At 38.7% G+C, this 23,311-nt stretch overlaps 3 protein-coding genes across 5 annotated transcripts; 2 read left to right on the top strand and 1 right to left on the bottom strand.

Annotated features, from left to right (window-relative positions):
* Positions 1–4,686: 4,686 nt before the first annotated feature.
* LOC127175234 (gastrula zinc finger protein XlCGF26.1-like) lies at positions 4,687–9,297 on the top strand. 2 transcript variants are annotated; one of them, XM_051126180.1, is made up of 3 exons: positions 4,687–4,743; positions 5,212–5,371; positions 7,401–9,297. In XM_051126180.1, exons 2-3 carry the CDS (start codon positions 5,287–5,289, stop codon positions 8,750–8,752), a joined length of 1,437 nt encoding a protein of 478 aa, XP_050982137.1. In that variant the 5' UTR covers positions 4,687–4,743; positions 5,212–5,286; the 3' UTR covers positions 8,753–9,297. The 2 variants fall into 2 exon arrangements, with proteins under 2 accessions (XP_050982137.1, XP_050982136.1); XM_051126179.1 differs by lacking the exon at positions 4,687–4,743 and adding an exon at positions 5,003–5,108.
* A 3,528-nt stretch (positions 9,298–12,825) lies between these two features.
* Positions 12,826–19,962, top strand: LOC127175236 (gastrula zinc finger protein XlCGF57.1-like). Of its 2 annotated transcripts, XM_051126186.1 has the most exons (3): positions 12,826–12,906; positions 13,949–14,076; positions 16,446–19,962. In XM_051126186.1, the coding sequence occupies exons 2-3, from the start codon at positions 13,995–13,997 to the stop codon at positions 17,783–17,785; spliced, it is 1,422 nt and encodes a 473-aa protein (XP_050982143.1). In that variant the 5' UTR covers positions 12,826–12,906; positions 13,949–13,994; the 3' UTR covers positions 17,786–19,962. The 2 variants fall into 2 exon arrangements, with proteins under 2 accessions (XP_050982143.1, XP_050982142.1); XM_051126185.1 differs by lacking the exon at positions 12,826–12,906 and having other exon boundaries at positions 13,841–14,076.
* A 2,257-nt stretch (positions 19,963–22,219) lies between these two features.
* On the bottom strand, positions 22,220–23,061 carry LOC127175241 (heat shock protein 30). The gene has a single exon (XM_051126191.1). It carries the CDS (start codon positions 22,964–22,966, stop codon positions 22,397–22,399), a length of 570 nt encoding a protein of 189 aa, XP_050982148.1. The 5' UTR covers positions 22,967–23,061; the 3' UTR covers positions 22,220–22,396.
* Between the last annotated feature and the right edge of the window lie 250 nt (positions 23,062–23,311).

A 23,311-nucleotide genomic window follows, 5' to 3' on the forward strand; every position in this document is an offset into this window, starting at 1 on the left:
AGTGTTGATTTTAGATTGGGAGGAAATTCTGATTAATCATCTCTCTACTAAGTTGGACATTATGTATTACTAGCTATATTTCAGCTACTATTCATACTGCTCTTGAAAATACTTCATCTGCAGTAACTTTTTGGGATGTAAACAAAACTATTTGTGTTATTACTAGAATTTGTATATATGAAGATTTTAAGAGCAGAGTGTGATAGAAAGGCCTACAGGATGGTGTAGGAAATACCAGCTGAGTTAAAGTGAGGATGATGCTTGTGTTTGTGAGGAGGAATTACTGCATTAGCTGACTTTTGAATCTACAGGACGGTGAAATGGAAAGTAAATTGTGTTTGCAGTATTTGAAGTTATATATGGGTCATTCCGTGTCAAATCAACCTAATTTCAGAAACTAAAGAAAGATAGACATGTATAGTGATGAAAGCCAAAGTATTAAATGTCATGGATGAATATTTACTGAGTAATCTACTATTCTGTACAGGAAGGTCAAAATGGCAATTTTCATCTTAGATTCAGAGTCAAGTTACAGCGGGGTAAAAATGACTTCAGAAAGATGGCAGCATCATTATCTTATTTTTACACAGAGATTGTTAGTTCTATTAGTAAAATCTGTTGACTTTAACAATCTTTGTTGCATATGTTCCAATGGTGACCATTCAAAATGTGGAAACAGCACTTTTCAAGTTTTTCTATAAAGTTTGCATGACTGTAGAAGTTGTAACTCAAGAAGTTTTAAAGATATTTTAATGCCCTATTAGATATTGGGTCTTAACAAACTTTCCTTTTGACATCTTCATTTTTAAGGCCCTGATTAGTTTGGTTCCAGAAATAATGGGATTTCAATATGGTTTCAGGAGTAAATTGCTCAAATTTACCCATTTCCAGTGGTAAAAAACCAAATGTGGGTCAGTCTGAAAAAATATGATACTTCTTTTCTTTTAAAGAGGAATGTCTAAAGAACAAATAATGTTGAAACTATCTGTCAAGACTGCATTGAACATACCTGTCAGGCATTCACCACAGTCACCTCCATCTGCCACACCTCCAGTAGCACCGCCCATTCGTTCATCATCACCTGAATTCTAACACGTTGCACCTGGACCTCATTGAGCCACGCCCTATATAAGAGACACTCACGCATTCACTCATTGTCTGGTCTACCGTTCACATGCTTCTTCCTGGTTTCGATGCTGTTTCCACGTGGACTACTACCTTGTGCTTTTGGAGATCGGCGTGGCTCAATCCTCGGACTTTGTCTCATCTCAACTCTACAAAACCATTCAGTTAAGAACTCATATTTCTGCTGTTTACCCTGCTTGTCATCGTTTCATCCTTTTAATAAAATATTGGATTGGATTGTCACTCACCTCTCGTCTCCTCCATCTCAGTGTGTGTGTGTTTGTGACAGAAGACCAGACCTCAACAAACAATGACAAGAATGAGCACCGAAACTCCCGTTGCAACGAATCCTCTCACCGAGTTGGTGAATGCCTTGAAGGCGGCATTTCAACCTTCACCCACACCGCCATCTGTCTCAGGATCTCTCATGGCCATGCCCGCTACGTTTTCGGGCGAGGCGGCTGAGTGTAGTGGTTTCCTTCTTCAAGTCAACCTGTTCATCCAGATGCAACCACAAATGTTTCGCTCTGAGAATGCAAAGGTCGCCTTCCTCATATCCCTACTCACGGGTAAGGCCCTACAATGGGCAAAGGCTATTTGGAACTCTGAAAATCCCATTATTCACTCGTATGAACAGTTCACGGATCATTTCTCCGAGGTGTTTAGCACGACCACCGATACACTCACTACTCTTCAACAAGGTACTTCTTCCGTGAATGATTACACTCTCCATTTCCGTACGCTGGCGGCGGGTAGTGGCTGGAACGAGACAGCGCTGCTGGGAGCCTACAGGCAAGGATTGAACCCGGATATTCGCACTGCGACGGCGTTATACGACGACAGTATTGGACTAGAATCTTTCCTGCAAAGAACTACTCGAGTCTCCCAGCGACTAGCCGCCTGCCAGCCCTCAGTCATCACCTCTACAACCGCTCCTCAGCTTGCCTCGGTGACTGCTTGTTCCCCAGTACCAGAACCCATGTAAATCGACTCAACCCGTCTCTCCCGCACCGAACGAAATCGATGCCTCACGAATGGTCTATGCATCTACTGTGGTCAACTCGGACACCTTCTACGCAGCTGTCCCGTCAGACCCCCACGCCCCGTGGTGAGTACCCTCTCTACAGAGGTTGAAACGGCCTCCCTGACTCTCCTACCAGTTATTTTGCATACTTCTAAAATGTCTATTTGTGTTTCCGCTCTCGTAGACTCAGGATCGTCCAGCAACTTTATCTTCCAAGACTGCTTAAACCAACTCCAACTTCCCCGTCATCGACATTAACAAGTGCTGGCAGTAAGGACCATTCAAGGAAAACCACTGGGGCATGGGAAAATTCGCCATTCGTCACCCTTCATCACACTTCAAGTAGGACTGTTTCACTCGGAAAAAAATAAAGTTTCTGGTACTGGAGGATTCCACCGTCAGTATCATTCTGGGACGCCCGTGGCTTCAACAACATCATCCCGAACTCAGCTGGGGTCCGTGTGACATCATTCACTGGAGTGAACACTGCCAAACTAACTGCCTCATCAACCTACCTCACTCATCTCCCGTTCCAGTCTACGTCTCTCCTACTCAAGCGGAGAGTCCAGAACCTTCTTTCACCCCGGAAATCCCAGCTGAGTACTTGGCGTTCCAGGATGTATTCAGCAAACAAGCAGCCACCCTTCTACCTCCATATCGGCCATGGGATTGTGCCATCGAGTTGTTACCTGGGGCCCAGCTCCCCAAGGGGCGAGTCTACCCTCTGTCCATCCCAGAGCGCCAGGCGATGGAGGATTACATCGCGGAGGCTCTGAGTCAAGGATTTATTCAACCATCCACCTCGCCGGCCGCTTCCAGCTTCTTCATCGGCAAAAAGGATGGAGGTCTACGTCCCCGCACCGTCAGCTCAACTCCCAGATCATTCAGAAACCATACCCGTTACCCCTGGTCCCAGCCGCCCTCGAGGAGCTTCGTGGAGCCCAAGTCTTCACGAAGCTGGACCTGCGGAGTGCTTACAACCTCGTTCGTATCCGTGCGGGAGACGAATGGAAGACGGCATTTGTTACACCTACTGGCCACTATGAGTACCGGGTCATGCCGTACGGGTTATCCATCAGCCCATCCGTCTTCCAAAGACAGGTACTGTCTAGATATTGCTCTTTAAATAAAATAAGTATCAGCTGTATACAGAGTGACCAACTTTTGGTTTCCGACCACTGAAAATGGGTAACATTCAGCAATCTGGACATGGAGCCTCATTGAGATCCCCATATCTCAGGGCCTGAATGATGTAGGCCCTTGGAAATTAAGATTTTAAAAGAAAAGAAAAGTTTATTAACAACTAGAATCCAAAGTCATATTGCAATATCATCAATACTTCTTTAGTTATAGGCACACGTATTCTGGAAAAAGAATATTTATGGCACTCAGGCAGGTATGTTCAATGCAGTTGTCTTGACAGAAAGAAATGAGATACATCTCTAGTTTTAACATTGTTTGTTCTTCAGACATTCCTCTTTAAAAGAAAATAAGTATCATATGTTTTCAAACTAACCCACATTTGGTTTTTGATCCCTGAAAATGTGTATATTTTAATGATTTCCTCCTGGAGCCATCTCTGGAGCAGAATTTCATAGAGCATTACAAATAAAGATGCTAAAAGGAAAGTTTGTTAAGACCCAATATCTAAAAGGGCATAACGAGATCTTTAACATTTCTTGAGTTACAGACATGCAAACTTTGAAGAAAAACCTAAAAAAAAGTGCTGTTTCCCCATTTTTGAATTGACATATTCACCATTGACACATAATGCAACAAAGATTGCCAAAGTCAACAGATTTTACTAATTGGACTATTAATCTCTGAGTAAAAATAAGATTATCTTTCTGAAGTCATTTTTACCCCCCTGTAACTTGACTCTGAATCTAAGGTGAAAATTTCCATTTTGACCTCCCTCTACAAAATAGTGGTTTAATCAGTAAATATTCATCCATGACATTTAATATTTTGACTTTCATCATTATACATGTACATCTTTTTTTCCAAAAAAAAAAAAAAAAAAAAAAAAAAAAAAAAAAGCAAAATTAAAAATTTGAGCTGGGGACCTCTGGTTGAGTTGACACGGAATGACCCATATATTGGTTTCCACATGATTTATATAATATCACTGGTTTGTTAAATACACACAATATGTCATTATTACTGTTTTAGCAAAAAACGACGCATACTGTTAAATCAAGTGGACTTGTCTTATATCCCTAACTCAATATATAAATGTTTATGCACCCAAACCTTACCTCTATTTTAGAAGTAATTTAACATATTAGATGTTGAACACGCATTTCATCTGTAGTTATTGTCAGCACATCATTGAACAGAACATGTTTAAATATGCATTTGATCAAGAATTTAAATCTCTGACATTATTTAATTTATGTCGATTTATGTATGTACATTTCTGTATACTTTCGTGATTTTTGTGCGTAAACAGGACTTTTAACAGCAGGTGGCGGCATGTGCTCATGACAGTTCGCCAGTGAAATAAAAGGAGAAGAAGAATACTTTTATTTTGGTCTGGCGATATGATGCCGTAAGTCTGCGCCGCGTTCCTGTTGTGATTCGGCTGAAGAAAGGTTTGTGTTTTATGTGTTTTATGTGTTTTAACTATTAAACAGTGTTTAAATCAGTGCAACCTGTTTAGATCAGTTTACAGTTTGTACAAGAACTGTTAAACGAATTATTATTTATTATTGAATATAACACTGTAACGCTTAACATAACTAACATGATGAACATTATGTTTATGAGTAAAGCGCATTCGCAAGAGTAACAAAAAGTGCGTCTCGTTTCTACCCTTATGTCGTAACTCAAATTATCGTAAACGAAAAAAGTCTTTTGCAAACAGGGATGAGAGAAACTCGGAGTGAACTGAACAAGTTAATTTACAAGATGATTCAGTGACTCGAATCACCGCAAATGACACCAGCTCTTCAAAACTGTAAATGCAGTGGGAACACAAACATGTAATGACAACTATTACAAACAAATCTGCAAATGTTTTCATGAAAGTTTTTTTTTTTTTTTTCTCTTTTTTCTGTTAGTGATTCTCATCCCAAACATGATACAGCACCCAAAGGCACAGAAGAGCCCCTGAGATCCACCTGACCATTATAAAGATGGCGTGTATTAAAGAGGAGAGTGAAGACGTCAAGATTGATGAAGCATTTAGAGTAAAACATGAAGATACTGACACACAAACAGGTTTGTTTTCCATTTTTAAAGCTGAACTCAATCATTTGATCTTTTTTTATTTTTATTTTTTTAAATGACCTGACAATGTCACAAAAGTGGGCAAACATTGAAATGGTTTTATTTTATGTGGAGGGGTCTCCTTATGTGGACAGACATGTTGAGATCACATGACCAGCCAATCTCATGTAAAACACTAATACTACCTTTAAGTATAGCTGAGAAGTTCCTACTTCCAATTTAAACATTTGTTACCTTACATTTTATGAATTAAAAACTAAAAAAAAGTAAGTTCATTTCTGTCACGTAATTATGAAACGGTATCTAACAAAACGTTTATTTTACATTAAGCAACCCTTAAACTCTGTTCGTTGGCTACAAGTGTTATTTTTTTTTCTCTCTCATTAACAAAAGTTCTTGCTGTATCAAAACTGTGTCTTGTAAATGCAACTTTGTTCCCAGATAAACTGATTAAAACACCCGTGTGCCCTAAGTAGATATATTTGAGTTTTAGTGAGTCTCATCTGTAAATGCTTTGTCTTATAAAGAAATGCAATGAATGCTGTTTTTTTATAGTTCTTCCCTTTTTGTGTAATATGCATGGAAGATGATGATATTCAGAGAATCACAAAATATACAAAATATTATTATTTTAACATATCTATAATGCTGTAAATAGCAGTAAAGAATCATTAGAACAAACAGTGGGTGTCTAATGAAATATGTCAAAAACAGTAGATGACTAATGAAATAACATTTCAGCCGTTGACAGTTTGGCAGAATTGCAGCATGCTGTCTATATTGTTTCTTCAATTCAAGGGCTTTGGTGAGCAAACAAAAATGACTGTGGCCCAGAGAATGTCATGGTCTAGGTTCTCAAAAAAATAAGCTTTGATAAGCACAGACTCAAATGGCAAATCTTAGATTGGTTTATAGCAGTGGTTCCACTTCAAGAACAAAAATTTACAGATAATGTACTCACCCCCTTGTCATCCAAGATGTCTTTCTTTCTTCAGTCATAAAGAAATTTTATTTTTTGAGGAAAACATTTCAGCATTTTTCTCCATATAGTGGACTGATATGGTGCCCCGAGTTTGAACTTCCAAAATGCAGTTTAAATGCAGCTTCAAATGATCCCAGCCGAGGAAGAAGGGTCTTATCTAGTGAAACGATTGGTTATTTTCATAAAAAAAATACAATTTATTTACTTTTTACTCTGTCTGGTCCGGTTCAGTACAGTTAGTGTATGTCGAAAAACTCCCATCTCATGTTCTCCCTCAACTTCAAAATCATCATATATCACTGTTTTACCTTTTTTTTTTTTTTTTTACGGGTGTTTGATCTTCATTGCATATTTACTTTGTAAAGACTGTGTCGGTACTTCTGCAGTGATGTAGGATGATTTTGAAATGATTTTTGAAGTTGAGGGAGAAAATACAATTGGAGTTTTTCGACATACCCTAACTGTCTTGAGTCAGAATACACAGAGTTCAGGGAGAGAACGGCAAGACGAGCATTTGAGAGTAAAAAGTATATAAATTGTATTATTTTTATGAAAATAACCGATCGTTCCACTAGATAAGACCCTTCTTCCTCAGCTGGGATCTTTTACAACCACATTTGGGATCGTTTAAAGCCGCATTTAAACTGCATTTTGGAAGTTCAAACACGGGGCACCATATCAGTCCATTATATGGAGAAAAATGCAGAAATGTTTTCCTTAAAGAACATGATTTCTTTGCGACTGAAGAAAGAAAGACATGAACATCTTGGATGACAAGGGGGTGAGTACATTATCTGTACATTTTTGTTCTGAAAGTGGACTTTTCCTGTAATCAAACACACCTGATTCAGATCATCAGCTCATAAGTAGAGACTCCCTAAGAGTTAACAATATGGAGAAGAGGTTCTGAGAGTAGCTTATTGTGAATAGGATCTACTAGCATATTGTTGTTGCTTTTGAAGCTTTACATCTCTAATTGTTTAGATGTCTGTTGCTTTCTGCCATTAACCAGATTATTTGTTGTTGTTTTCATTTTAGACCTGATGGCGCTGAAAGAGGAGAGTCAAGAACTGAATGGAAAGGAAGATAAAGATGAGAAACACAATTTCATGGCTGAAGAAATAGCTTTTAGTCGCTTTGAGACTGAAAAGACTTTGTCAAGCAAAAAAGCTAAAAAGACAGCAACTAAAGGTATTTTCACTTGCCAACAGTGTGGAAAGATTTTTAATCAAAGTAGAAACCTTAGAGTCCACATGAGAGTTCACACTGGAGAGAAACCTTACACGTGCCAGCAGTGCGGAAAGAGTTTCACCCAAAAAGTAAGTCTTAAAGTCCATATGAGAGTTCACACTGGAGAGAACCCTTATTCCTGCCAGCAGTGTGGAAAAAGTTTCAACAGAAAAGGAAACCTGACAGTCCACATGAGAATTCACACAAGAGAAAGCCCATTCTTTTGCCAACAGTGTGGAAAAAGCTTCACTCAGAAAGGAAGCCTTAAAGTCCATATGAGAATTCACACTGGAGAAAACCCTTTCACCTGCCAGGAGTGCGGAAAAGGTTTCATTCGAAACGCAAGTCTTAAAAGCCACATGAGAGTTCACACTGGAGAGAGGCCTTTCACTTGCCCTCAGTGTGAAACTAGTTTTAAGCATAAAGGAACCCTTAATGCCCACATGAGAATTCACACCGGAGAAAAGCCGTTCGTGTGCGGTCAGTGTGGAAAGAGTTTCAGATTTACAGTAACTCTTAATCACCACATGAGGATTCACTCAAGAGAGCACCATTTTATATGTCATCAGTGTGGAAAGGATTTCGCCGACAGGAAGCATCTCAAGAATCATGTACAGATTCATTTGGGAGAGAAGCGCCTCATGTGCCATTACTGTGGAAAGACTTGCAAAAACAAAACAAACCTTGAGGTTCACATAAGAGTTCACACTGGAGAGAAGCCTTTCGCCTGCCCTCAGTGTGGAAAGCGTTTTGCGCTCAAAGGAAACCGCGAGGTTCACATGAGGCTTCACACCGGAGAGAAACCTTACACCTGTCTTAAATGTAAGAAGAGTTTCACATATCATCGAGAACTGAAATGTCATTTGCAAACTCATGCAAAAAAGAAAACACAGCATTCAGAGTGTGACAAGAAATTTACTAAAAGGAGCCATTTCAAGAATCATCTGCACGTTCACACTGGAGAAAGACGATTTAAATGTGATCTGTGTAATAAAAAATTTACTTTGTTGTCATACTTGCAGATACACATGAAAAGTCATGTGGATGTAAGACCCTATTCTTGTTCTTTCTGTAGAAAGAGTTTTAAATGGCTCAGCAGTTTAAAGTGGCACAAGAAATCATGCACATCTGTGAAATCAAAGCTGCTTTCAAATCGCTAGTGAATCTGGGCCAAACAGATGTTTTTCTTTGGTGAGGCTGATATGCATAAGATGCGCATTAGAGGTTTCCACCCTCAGGAATCTAATATTTATTTAGATAATTGTGTTTTGGTCATCTGCTAAGTTCCACTGGACCCAGCACTGGTGGAGAAGTTCACAACAGTCCTGGTGGAAGAATCATCGGAGTGATGGGTAAACTGATGGACATTTTTTCATTTAGCACTAGTGATGCCATTACTAGTTGAGTTATGGATGAGGCAGCAGTTGCTGTGAGAAAAGTCAACAATCTGTGTCTCAAATAATGATCTGCATTGTTAATTTCTTCACTGTGTAAGTACATTTGTAAAACTACAGAGTACAGATCCCTAGTTAGACTTGGTGACAGCAGTGACCAACAGCACATTCTTCTTAATAAAGAGCAGTGCTGAAGATACACAGAGTCTCCTGGCCTTTGCCTCTGAGTTTCCAACAATAACAACCATGTCATATGTAATGTGAATAAAAATGAATCGTGTTGTTTGCTATATTAAAATAATAATGATAAATCCAGGTGTAAATGTTTTCACTAATGCAAAATACATTTCATTGCAGAAGTGGAATGCTTAGGACAGATGTTCTATGGCAGGAGTGAGAAGTCATTTGCTCCTTGCATACACTTTATATCAGGGCTTTCCAAATGAAGGTTAATTAATAATAATCATGAAATTAAATGTTAAATTAAAATAAATGAGGCTGCACAATTAATCAAGACTGAAATTATTTTTAGTCTCCCCTGTGTTAAGTGTAAATTAATCTTTAACAAAGCCTACTCACAAGTGTAATTTAAAATCGAGGAGGTTGGTATAATAGCAATAATATGGTTTAAATAGAAAAAAAAAAAAAAAAAGACATGGGGAAATTAAAGAATGATATGCAAAATATGCATATAGTGAGCCTGATGATAAAAAGCCTAGTAACTGTGAAAACATATGTGCACTAGCTTTTTATCAGTACTTGTTAGAACATAGAATTATGTGGCAAATGGATTCTTTGTCTGGCGAATGAAACTCTATGGCAGTGTAATTAAATACAGTATGTGTAGCCCAAAAACATTGAGCCAATACTTGCAAATACTGTGGGTTTTGGTTTAACTAGTATGGTTGTTTTAAACATGTAAAACTGTGCAGCATTAGCCCAGCAAATCATTTGACAAAGTCACATATCAGTAACAGGTTAATATAGTATTAAATTTCACGTTCTTTGCAGCTAATTTATAACGATGACATAAAATAGTGTGATCAAATGTACAGGTAATAGACAATTAATTCATTATCTCCATGAACATGATTTGTGAATTCAATACATCTCTGGATGGAAAACAACATCTCCCATCATTTCACTCTCTTTCATAGAGTCATCATGCTTCACCTTTGTTATTGTTTTGAAAATGTGACCTCTTGCGGCAAAAATGTACATATTGTGCCGTTAAGACTGGCCCACTCTAAAAGATTAAAATCTTATCAGATTTTTCAAAATGTGAAAGACCACCACCTACATTTCCTGCCAGTGGTGAGAATTTAACCTGTGAGTTACAAGTCTGACTTTATAACCATTAAGCCACAACTGCCCCTATAATGGGTGGAGTGCAGCGATGTGACTAAGACAGCACAACACACACCAACAGAGTCCATTCACAAACAACTAGAATCCTGACTGTGAATTTGGGAAATCTTGTAAAATCTAAGCATCTGCACTTTTGGTCTCTTCATGTCCCTTTTCCAAGACATGTTTTTTTTTTAATGTTCTGTTTCAGTATTTAACTAAATTTGGCCCGTGGCATTAATTCTCAATTAGTCGTGTGCCGTTTGCCTCTGTGAGACACCACACGGCCAATGGGAAGGCTCTCTGTGCACTGCAAAGTGTACTGTATGAACCTTTTGTAACATTCTTCAACCTTGTGGAGGAGCTGCATACTTTTTCACTAGCTCTCCAAAGTGCCATGCTGCCTTAGTGAAATGGTATCAATCTTTGCATCCTGAACAGCATGTTGTAGAGCTCAGAAAACTCTTGGATATCTAATGGGCTTGAAGAGAAAGAGCACTGAAAGCCCTTCAGAGTATTTTGATGACATCAGTGAAATTGATCCACCTAACCCGACTTAAGGGAAAGCTAAGATGTCTGGTCTGATTCTGCCTGGAAATCACCATGCCAGTGTTCCAAGTCACTACTCTAGCATCAGATTCCCTGCAAGGGGAAAGTTTGGACTACTCGACATCCTACAAGGTAATTGATGGCATGCTTCACATACTAAGAACAAAGGGGTCTGAGAAGAAGTTTGAGGAAATGTATGGATGTGCATCAAAGTAGGCAACATTCCAATACCTACTATAGTGCGTGATCAGGAGTTTTCTGTCTGTCTGAATGCGACCAAGGAGGTCGTTCCTGAGTCTTCTATCTGTCTGAATGCAGCCAAAGAGGTCATTCTTAAAGTTCCTGTCTGTGCGACCAAAGTCAATCCCAAGTTACCAATCTACGTCCCCTCGTCATGGCCACAAAGGCCTATCAAAGCCCCCTCATCATGACTACGGAGGCCGATCAATGTTCTCTCGTCTTGGCCATGGAGGCAGGCCTACAATTGTCTGTCTTTTTGGTTGATTAACTCTGCAGAAATCAGCCAGTCTGTCAGCCGACATTCCAGACGCTCATCTTCCAGATGCCAGCATTTCAGATGATCTCAAACATCTCAAGCCAGCCAGCACTCCAGACGCCAACAAACCAGTCCGCACTCCAGTCGATCTCAAGCCAGCCGGCACTCCAGATGGTCTCAAGCCAGTCTGTCTGAGGGTTATTTCTTCTGCTCCGCCTTGTCTTCCTGCTCTGCCAGCTCTACTCTGACTCATCTTGTCATGGTTTCCTCCCCCTTCCATTCTCCAGTTGGGCCGGCTTTGGTGCAAGGTTGCATCTTCTGGGAGGGCACCAACCCAGTCGCCAGTTTTGCCACGATTTTCAGTCAACAGCACCTTTACTTCAGAACTACATTTTCCATCAGCCCTCCTTCTGTTCAACTGCACTCACTCCGCAATCACCTGCACATGTTATTGATCATCCTTATTTTCAGCTCTGCATGAAAGCACACACCTCAAGCCCAGTCATTGTCTGGTTTCATTTATAGAAGGACTACGTCTCTGTATAATCTAGAAAAAGATTCTGTTACCTGTTCTCTGTTTCCGATGTTGATTTCTGTTGTTCCTTGATTGTTCCTGAGGATATTTACCTGTTGTACTCACCAGTTGCTCCTACAGCTGAGGCGTGTGCTATCCGATCACCATCACCATCATCCTCACCTGTAAGACAAAAGAGACTGTATATGTCTACATCGTTCACCAAACTTTCATCCTGCGTTTGCCCTGTGTTCAAAATAAAGCTGTGCTGGATTCACATACAAAATTTCAGACATTCTGTGTTTCTGTTTTTAAGTAGTTTTTGCAAAATATATTTTTGTCCCTAAAATAAAACAATGATTAATATGCCTGAGCAACCTAGAAATACAGCTGACCAAAATCACCTTTAAATAAGTTATGTTTCAAATTCCAAGACAATATTAAACAAACAAATAAATGTAACAAAATTACATTTATTTACATGTATCACATACAGTATACTACACCGTTCCTTATATTTAATATCATACTGGTAATAGCAGTAGTAGTAGAAGTTGTTTTATTTGTATTTTGCTCGTATATTGCTGATCTCCTTAAACCATATTCTGTGTCGAGATCTCTCCGCTCTTGTAACCAATTGCTTCTTTCTGTTTTTATTTATTTTTTATTGCTTTTTATATTGTTTAATTATGTTTATATATTGTACAGCACTTTGATACAACGCTTGTTGTTTTTAAATGTGCTTTATAAATAAACGTGAACCTCAACGATTTAAAAAGTAGATAGAGAAAGGGATAATTATTTTAGGATTTCTTAATGAATAGAAGTTAGAAAGAACAGCATTTATTCAAAATCAAAATCTTTGTATATCTTTGAATATATCTCGGTGAATATAAACATTTGAGCAAGAGAGAAACTAAACTGAGCAATCTCTGAGGGTCTTTTAATTTGGTTTGGGGATATGACGTCATAAGGCTGCGCCGCGTGCTACATCTGTGATTGGACTGAAGAAAGGTTTGTTTTTATACATACAATGCATTTAAAGTATTTGCATCAGTGTAAATTGATCAGGAGTTGTAACATTGTGAAAAAAAACTAATTATGAATTACTGAATGTCTGAATGAACACCGTAATGGTTTATTTAATATTAATGAAGGTATTTTTGAGAAAAGAGCATCTGCAGAAGAGTAGCAGAAATGTTGAGCCTCATTTCGTTCTCTGTATCGTGAATGAGTTTACCGTAAACACGAACTCGGGCACCTGCAAGTACTCCTATTTGAAACGGATTATAATGTTTTGTTCGTTTTGTTTTTTGGCTGAATGATTCACTGTTTCAAAGCGCTCAAATCACGCTCGCTGATGACACCCTCTGGTTAATGCAAGTAACAAGAAAACAAATACCTTTAATTATAACTATTACAAACCAATTCCTAAAGTTTTCTTGAAACATTTTTATTAAATATGCAAACGAGTAAATGGCAGATTTAAATCATCGGTAACGAAATATTAAGTGTCTGTATAATTTGAGGTATTCTATTCTATACTTCTTTTTTTTTTTCACTTCCCAAATAATGTCCAAATAGTGTCCAAATACGTGCAATCTCACCTGTCATTACCTATTAATTGAGAAATGAGGACCGTATTTTTATTATTATTATTACTGGTGGTTCTATATAATATACTTGTATTAATACTTACAATAATTAAAAACTTTAATTTCTTAAACCCTAACACAAAATTCTGACAAAAATATGAAAAGAGAACATATGAACAAATATTTTTTTTAACATTTGCTATGTATTTTAATATTTTCACTTTCATTTTCTTTTTTAAATATACTGTTTTTTTATATATATATACATATTATATTTACATGTGTGTTCATATCTGGGAGTAAATTCAGTAATGTGGTATAGTTAAGATATGTGTGTGTGTGTGTGTGAGAGATACACCCTGTGTAGGCTTGTTATGTCTATAAACAGTATGACTTTAACATGAATAGTTATGTCACTATTCATTCATTCTCATTAAACATGACACTGTTTCCAAACACAGAAGAATTCCTGGGGAAGTGACTAAGATCCACGCGCCTATTGTAAAGATGGCGTTTATTAAAGAGGAAAGTGAAGACATGAAGATTGAAGTGTTTACTGTGAAACAAGAAGATACTGAGGAACAAACAGGTTGGTTTCCATTCTGAAAGCTGAACTCACTCACGTGATCCTTCTTAAAACTAATTAGCTGGCTGACAGTACCTACATTTTGGTCAAATAAATGCTATTTGTTTGCTGTGTTCAGCACATACAATATACATCAAAGTTATATACGTATGTATCTATACCTGACTGAAACTGTAAGAGAAAGCAATGTAGATGTGTGGGGAAAACTAGATAACACTTAGCAGTTAACGCAGTTATGTTTCACCTCTCTGCCATGTTTAAAGTTTCTGGCCCATGCAGAAACTTCGGTGTAAAAGTTGCAAATATGACTTTCCAACTAGGAGACTCATATTTACGATAAATCCAAACGCATGTGAAGGCAGCACAAGTGCACCTTAGAAGATCCTACTTTAGAGTCAGGCATTCATTATTGCAACATGTCATGCATTAATTAAAAGAAGTAATACAGAAGTAGACCAGGACCAGTTCCAAAATTAAATCACAGAGGCTGCCCTCACATATATTTTTTGAGGTTTGTATATGTCTGAAAAACAAGTTTCATACAAATTCTGAATGGATTATAGCCTAGAAAGCACGTAAAGCGTTAAACTGCACAATACAATTCTTTTTTACATTGTGTCTGCACTTAGTTATGAGATGATTAACTTGGCTCAAAACTGCACTTTTAAGGGGTCAGTGAATTCTGACCGACTAAAACGCCTCTGATTGGCCATTGCATTCAAGAAATCAACAGATATGTATGTGATTGGCTACAATGCACAATGTTGCACTCCATACTTGTGTGTGATAAGACATCTCTTAACGATTGGATAGGTAGGACCTAAACCGTGTTTATGCCAGTTTATAAATGGCAACATAATTCTCTGTCTTTCCAAGAAAATGTTGTGGTCTTTGCTGTCAAAGAATCTAATAGCACTAGAAGAGAGAGAGCTTTAATAAACAGTTAGTCAGGCTTAATTCTGACTAAAATTGTTCAGAAATATGCAAAACTGTACATAGGACAGAGGACATGATTGGAAGATTTGGGATCAGCATATAATAACAGGGTTCCCACGGGTCCATATTTTTCCCTCCGGTCCGCTAATGAGTTATTTCGCCAACACTTTGTGGCCTGTGCGTACTAACCTGCTTGATTTACGTTAGTTAGGGTGACCTTACATCCTCTTTTCCCCAGACATGTCCTCATTTTGGACCTAAAAAATGCATCGGGCCGGGATTTCTATTGCCCAAAATGTCCATTCAGCTTTTGCTACAGTCCTCGTTCATTGTGTGCGTTTTTATATTAAAGCCCTATGCAGGACAGTTTTCTTGATCCCGCTCCCGCTGAACTTCAGTCCATTACCACCTGCTTATGCAATCATTATAATATTGAATATAATTTTCACACATCAAGGAGCTGCTATCGTATGCAAAGTATTTAAATCGCTATTGAATTAGCGGCTATTCACTTTCAATTTCGCGATCACACGCACTTTGTATAAAGGAAGCACATCTTACAAGATCAGAAATGAGCACATTATTTGCTGAGCAGCAAATACTTCAGCATGATTGTCTTGTCTGGACCCATGATCAGTTAAATCTGATTCCTGCAGCTTGTGTTGGATGCAGGGTTGCCAAACCACTTTTTTTTTTTTTTTTTTGCACGGAATTGGGCTGATTTTAAACTGTTGCTGATTTTCTCCCGTGGGTTAAATGTTTGAAATATTGCATAAAATACATTTGACTGAAATGCTTGGATTAAAACATTTTACATTTTATCAGTGATAAAACTGTGCAAGATGTTAAGTTTTGTGATGGCCACTGGTAGGAAGCCTTTTAGATCGGTGTTTATGATCACTCTGCACAAGGGTTACTATAAACTATACATTTTAGATATGGAAATTAAATGTTTTGAGTTTTGATATGGGATACGGTCATTGCACTATTTTGGGGGCTATTTATTTATATTAATTAAGATTAATTAAGAATGTCTTGCCAGAGATCCAAAAGACCATCACTTGGCCAGGTGCAGAGCTGACTATTCTTCAGTTTTATGTGAAACAGAAATATGACAAATAGAATATCAGATCACTGTCGTGGGCAAAAATAAATGCAAAAAAAAAAAAAAAAGCTTTTTTGTATAGCTGTGTTTGACACATGAAAACTCTAAAAATGCATCTTACAAGGTAACACAATGTAAACCTTGCTCTGACTTGAAATGTCCCCATATTAAGTCCTTGAATTTGAGGGTATTAGACCTGGAAAGTCCTTGAAAGGTCCTTGAATTTGAAGTTAACCAAGGTGTGGGAACCCTGAATAAAGGTCTGCTTGGTCAAGCTATGTTTGTTGTGTCTAAAAATTTTGTACACATATCTTTTTTTTTTTTACTTTAGACCTGATTTCACCTAAAGAAGAGAGTGAAGAATTGAATGAAATGGAAGAGGAAGACCAGAAAAAACATAATTTCTTGAGTGGAGAAAAATCTACACAGACTGATAAGATTTCCTCACTAAAAAAGTTTAAGATGACCAAATCTGAACATTCTTTTATCTGCCCACAATGTGGAAAACGTTTCACTCAAAAAGCAAACCTTAAAGTCCACATTAGAAGTCACACTGGAGAGAAGCCTTTCACCTGCAAACTGTGTGGAAGAAGTTTCTCACGAAAAGAAAGTCTTAAGATTCACATGACAATTCACACTGGAGAGAAACCGTTTTTATGTGGTCAGTGTGGAAAGAGTTTCAGATGTAAAGAAATCCTTAATTCCCACATGAGGGTCCACTCAGAAGAGGCCCACTTTAAATGTCATCAGTGTGGAAGGAGATTCCGGTTCAAAAAAAACCTTAATACTCACATGAGAGTTCACTCTGGAGAGAAGCCTTACTCATGCCATCACTGTGGAAAGCGTTTTGTTCATAAAGTAAGCCACAAGAATCACATGAAGATTCACACTGAAGAGAAGCCATTCGTGTGTGCTCAGTGTGGAGCAAGTTTCAAGTATAAAGCAACCCTTAATGCCCACATGAGAGATCACACTGGAGAGAATCCATTCACCTGCAAACTGTGTGGGAAGAGCTTCTCGCATAAAGGAAATCTTAAGACTCACATGAGAATTCACACCGGAGAGCAGCCGTTCACGTGCGAACAGTGCGGCAAGAGTTTCAGACGTAAAGAAACCCTCGATTCCCACATGAGAGTTCACACTGGAGAGAGTCCTTACACCTGCAAAGTGTGCGGGAATGGCTTCTCTCGAAAGGGTAATCTTAATACTCACATGAAAATTCACACCGGCGAGAAGCCGTTCATCTGTGATCAGTGTGGAAAGACATTTGGACGTAAAGAAACGCTTAATTACCACATGAGGATTCATTTAAGAGAGAACAGTTTAACGTGTCACGAGTGTGGAAAGACTTTCACGGACAGTAATCACCTTAAAAAGCATGTAGTAATTCACATCGGGGACAAGCCTTTCATGTGCCATTTTTGTGGAAAGACTTGTAAAAGTAAATCAAACCTTGAGAATCACATAAAAGTTCACACTGGAGAAAAGCCGTTCACCTGCCAAGAGTGTGGAAAAGGTTTCACAGTTAAAGGAAACCTTCAAATTCATATGAGAGTTCACACTGGAGAGAAGCCTTACAAGTGTCTTCAGTGTGGAAAGAGTTTTACTTATCCGAAAGACCTGAAACGTCATATGCAAATCAAATGTGAAAATAATACTGCAGTATTCTGAGTGTAATAAGCGGTTTACAAAGTGGAACTTTCTTCAGAAATCACCTGCACATTCCCCCCAGAGGATTTAATTAGGATTAGTGTAAAAAAAAATAATCACACTTACAGATACACCTATGTTAACCTGGCACTTTATTTTTGTTCTTTGTGCAAAAAGGGTTTTAAGGGGAACCCTGGGCATTAAGACTTATATGGCTTAATAAAACTTAAAAGATGTCTCTTACTGAAGCATAGTAGAAAACCCATGAAACATTAACGTTATTTAAAAAATCCACATCGTTTATACATATTTTGGACTATGGGGAGAGCAAATATGACGTGAAATGGTTGTACTCAGTGAGTTACTGACACTACCTGTTGCTAATTTTACTGCAACACGATTCGAAATACACAATTGAAAATAAAATAGTGATGCAATGACCACAGCTACTGAATGTGCTTACTGGTGGCGATGGACCTAAGTGCAGGTTTAAGCCAAATGTTGTACTATCAATTTTCCCCATAAGGAGTCTAAGGGTGCTTTCACACCTGTAGACAGGGATTAAAATTATTACAGTGTTGCTTTTTATTGTTGGTGTGGTTTGTTTTATGGACCAAATGTGTTAATACAAGTTATGCACGAGTAAACTGTCTTCTCATTGGTCAAAGTTCTACAGTTTATTTTCTGGGATTCTGCTCAGCTGTCATCTGTCAGGATGGAACAACAACAGCTTTGCGGGCTTATTGTTGCATTTTTTGTAGCTGTCGTTATATTAATTTATAACTTTCCAGAGTCCAGGAAATTTATAAGAGTCCAGGATATGTTGGAAAAACTACAAAGAGAGCAATAAGACGGCATTCTAAAATGAAAATGCGCGCTTTGATTTTGAATGGCGAAGACGTGCCCACACATACAGGTTCATTTTAAGCGGTATTAGCAAAACAACAAAGCTACTGCTGTTCACAGAACTGTAATTACCCATTATACATTGTGATATAGTCTGGTACAACCGAATCGCTCCAGAGTTTGTTTTCAATCAAGCCGAGGCCAGCTCGATCAGGCGATCTCGGACTGATTGTTTTGGCGCGGATCCCAGCATGATTGCTATGTTCACATATGCCCAAATGAACCAAGCTAAGGGGGGAAACAAGCCAGGTTCTGAAACAAAGTGCCAGGTGTGAAAGCGCCCTAAGTGTCCCCACACTGTAAAAAATAAAAAACACAATTTGCTGAGTCAGCTTAAAATCATTTGTTACCCTGCTGCCTTAAAATTTTAAGTTCAGTCAACTAAAAAAAGTTTAATCAACTTGAAATGTTAAGTTGTACTAAGTAACAACTTAGATATTTGTGTTTGCTAAACTTAACAGATGGGTAAGTAACCCAGCTGCCTTAAAATTTTAAGTTGATTCAACTCAAATATCTAAGTTGTCACTTAGTATAATTTAACATTTCAAGTTGAATAAACTTTTTTTTTTGAGTTGACCGAACTTAAAATTTTAGGCAGCCAGGTTACAAATTATTTTAAGTTGACTCAACAAATTGTTTTTTACAGTGCAGATATCGAGTGAAATCTGCGCTGAGAAACTCCTTTAGTGGCTGCAATGCCATGACAAGCGTCGGCATGTTTAAATCCTGCTAGGATGGCATCTCGCATTTTTTGTGTCTGCCATTTATAAGCTCTTTCAGTAGCTGTGCTCTACTAAAAGCCTCAAAGGCATCAGGGCTAAAGTGGAGAGAAGAAAGACAAGTTTTTAAGGAAGTTTTATTCATCCCCATCTTCCCATTCTTTTCTCCTCTTCTTATCGCTAAGAAAAGCACTTACATCTACATGTTTCAGTAGGAGACATCATTTACGTTATATTAAGCCATACATGTCGTAATACCAGGGGTTCCCTTTAAATTGTTCATCAATTTAAAATGTCACCAGAAAATATGTATATGTGCACAATAAATTTTCATTGTATAGAGCGTTTGTTTCCAACCACATTGCTGGAGCACATTTGCATGTCTCCTTAATCAAATACTTGCTTCAACTTATCACATGCAAAACATGAAACATGTCTTGTGTTGCGGGGGTCAAGGAATGCAGTTTGGTTTATTTTTGATTCGGTTGAATACCTCAAACAAATATAAGATGAGTAACCATCAATCTTCTGTGAAATTCCATAATGTAAATGAACAATTTTGAATAAAAAAAGAAAATAAACTACATAAAAAATTACATTGCATTATTTGACTCATTTTTAGTTAAAGAATGCCGAGGTAAACATGTTTTAATTTGTTGTCTACGAGTTAGAATTATGCTAGTATGGAATCTGATTATGAGAAAATTAAATGGAAAATGAATGAAAATTTAAATGAAGGAATGCTACGCCAATGGCCAGCAAACCAGCAATAGTGTGGGTGGGAGGCTTGGCATCACTTCTTTTAATTCAATTTCATCAAAGACAGAATAAGACAGCTTTCAGACATCACAAACAATGCTAAATAGCTTGGGGAAGATAAAAAAACCCAGTCAATATGGTATAGGGATATCCCATTCAGTCAAGATGTGAACATAGCAGTCCTCAAACAGTCTAAAATCAATAAAACTCTAACGTAGGGGGGACTGTCCAAAGTACAGGGAATTCAGGGGACCTCCTGCTTGAAAATTCCCTGAGATCAGGGGAGATCGGCCACACATAAAAAGGAGCACTGCTGACTTTAAAACCCTAAGGGAGGATGGCAGCTCAACCCCACTCACACCTCATGGAGGAGGGACTGGACCATCAGCAGATAGTTTGTGAACAAACGCAAAGTCAAGTCAACTCACCTTTATTTATATAGAACTTTTAATAATACAGATTGTGTCAAAGCAGATTCACAGTATTAAATAGGAAAATAGTGTGTCGATAATGCAAAAGGACAACAGTAAACACTCAGTCGGTTCATCATCGATTCAGTGATGTCATCGTCCAGCTCAGTTTAGATCACATAGTATCTGTGCAAGATGATGATATTGCTGGAAATTAAGCAAGCCAGAGGTGACAGCGGCAAAAAATCAAAACTCCATTGGTGACAGAAATGGAGAAAAAACCTTGAGAGAAACCAGGCTCAGTCGGGGGGCCAGTATCCTCTGGCCAGACAAAACCAGCAGTTTAATTCCAGGCTGCAACAAGTCAGATTGTGAAGAGGACTCATCTGGTTCCTGTGGTCTTGTGCCGATGGCCGTCTAGCTGACGAGGTCTTCACTGGGGATCCGTCTCTGGGGCTCATCTAGTTTGACATGTTCTCCGCTGACATTCAGTGCTGTATAGGTCATCTCTAGGTGCTGACCATCTGATCTGGATACACACTGGATCTGGCGGCTACGGTGACCTTGGAATAAGAATGAAACAGACTAATTTTAGCATAGATGCCATTCTTCTAGTACACTGGGTTTTATGGGAAGTGTTCCCAGTTCCAGTTGACTTAATTAATCCAGCCTAACAATCCTTTAACACAGGGGTGGGGAATCTTGATCCTGGAGGGCCGGAGTCCCTGCAGAGTTTAGCTCCAACCCTGAAAAAAAAATAAAAATACCAATCTGTATCCTGAAGACCTTGGTTAGCTTGTTCAGGCGTGTTAGATTAGGGTTGGAGCTAAACAGGGTTCCGAACAACGTTTGAGTGTTAAATAGGAAAAGTATCTCCCGCCCGCAGTTGATATTTTAGGTATTATCAAATGGCCAGAGTTTTGAGAACGCAGACATGAAGGACTGTGATGTGATGAGAGCTAGCTCAAGTGCTGAGGTGCTAAACCATTCAAGGCTTTGTTAAGCAATTAGCAAGATTATAAAATGTATACAATGTTTAACAGGGAGCCAGTGCAGTGTTGACAGAACCGGGCTAATATTGTCAATACCTGAGGAGGCAAACCCTTACCTTTGTTCAAATCCCTAAGTGGGTCTGACTTGTAAGCTTGCAGCACTGCCATAGTGTGCAAAGCCCCTTGGCATGACCCACTGCTGCATACGCCCTGCCATTCAGACAAGGTGGTGTGAAGTGGACTGGATGGCAGGACAGAAGCCTACAATGATGATGACTTAACCTGGGACATATGCAAGAGCCTGTCTGCAAACAGCAGCAAGTTTGACGACAGTGACAAATGGCTGCATGGAAAGCGTGCATGGAAAACTCTCAAATGGAGAAGGTTTGGGTATGGAGAAGGTTGGAGAAAATGGAGAAGGTTTGTGCGTGCAGACACTCATTTAGAATACTCCAAATTCACTAAAATCAGAACAGTGTTAAGAATAAATTAATGTATGTACACATATGTAAAAGTGTTGTGAATTAGGAGGAGATTCCCTGTGCATACAAATGTGAAAAAATCTAGTTATTAGTGAATGAGACCCAATGTATGGTTTTGATCAAGAACATTTTTTTTTTATTATGAAGAGAAGCACAAAACAATGGAAAATAAAATTTTACGTCATTTCTATTTTTAATGAAAATTGAAAAACACCAAAATGATCCTTTCCAAGTATAGTACTTAAAGACTACAAAACAATAACCAAAGACACAAGATTTATATAAAAATCAGAATATAAATTATTATATAGAAATAAAAATCATGTAATGTAACAAAGTTGAGCAGGGCTTGTCCTCAGTGCTTTCAGCTCTTCTGTGCTGTGCTGGTGTGGTGTTGTGTCTCGTCTGTCTCTGGCTGCGTTGTCTTCACAGTTTGACAGTCAATGGGCAGCATCCTCTCAGCTGCTTCAGATGGCTGATTTACTGGTGCCTGTATGTAGAGCTTTCCATCAGCCATGGAGCAGGTCACCGCCTCAGGATTCACTCCTTGAGGCAGATCAAACACCCGTCTGAACTCTTGGATTCTGTAAGAGTACGAGCCTTTCCCGTCCTCCTGCTTCTTCTCGCTCTTTCCGCTGACATGCAGCTTCCTGCCCACCTGTCTGACTGACAGCTCTTCTGGGGAAAAGTCTTTAGTGTCCAGCGTCAAAGCAAAGCCGCTCTCCTCTTTCTCCATTTTGCAGGTGACCGGGTAGATCTCCTGCTGGATCTCCTCCAAGATCTTGTGCTGAAGTTTCTCCAGGCTGCTCTTCAGCTCCTGCAGTACCTCTGCGTGTCTGTAAAGAGGTGTGATCTCCGGCCAGAGACTGCGCACCGGCCAGTCAGTTCCCATGAATGAGCTGAGGGAAGGCTGGAATCCAATCAGGCTCAACATTTTCAGTGTCTTTTGTGCTCTTGTTTTGCTCCTCGGTGGCGTTGTCTCTCTGGTGGCGTCGTAAGGCTTTTAGATTTGACTCCAGTTCTGTGAGTGTCTTAGCTTTATACTGCGTGTTCATCAGCACCAGCAAGTTCATGAACTTTCCAGGCAGTTCTGGATTCGTCCACTGGGCGGCAGCAGAGAGAGAAACTGATGACGCCTCACCAGACACACTCTCACTTTAGAAGATGACCAACAAACATCTATTAAACTGAATTTATTTATCTACTGATGTGTCTGACTTTTTCTAAGTTTACAGATAAATATGGAATTGTATTTTACCCAGTTTACAGATGAATATAA

Source organism: Labeo rohita, chromosome 13, assembly GCF_022985175.1.
Source record: "Labeo rohita strain BAU-BD-2019 chromosome 13, IGBB_LRoh.1.0, whole genome shotgun sequence".
Lineage (NCBI taxonomy): Eukaryota > Metazoa > Chordata > Actinopteri > Cypriniformes > Cyprinidae > Labeo > Labeo rohita.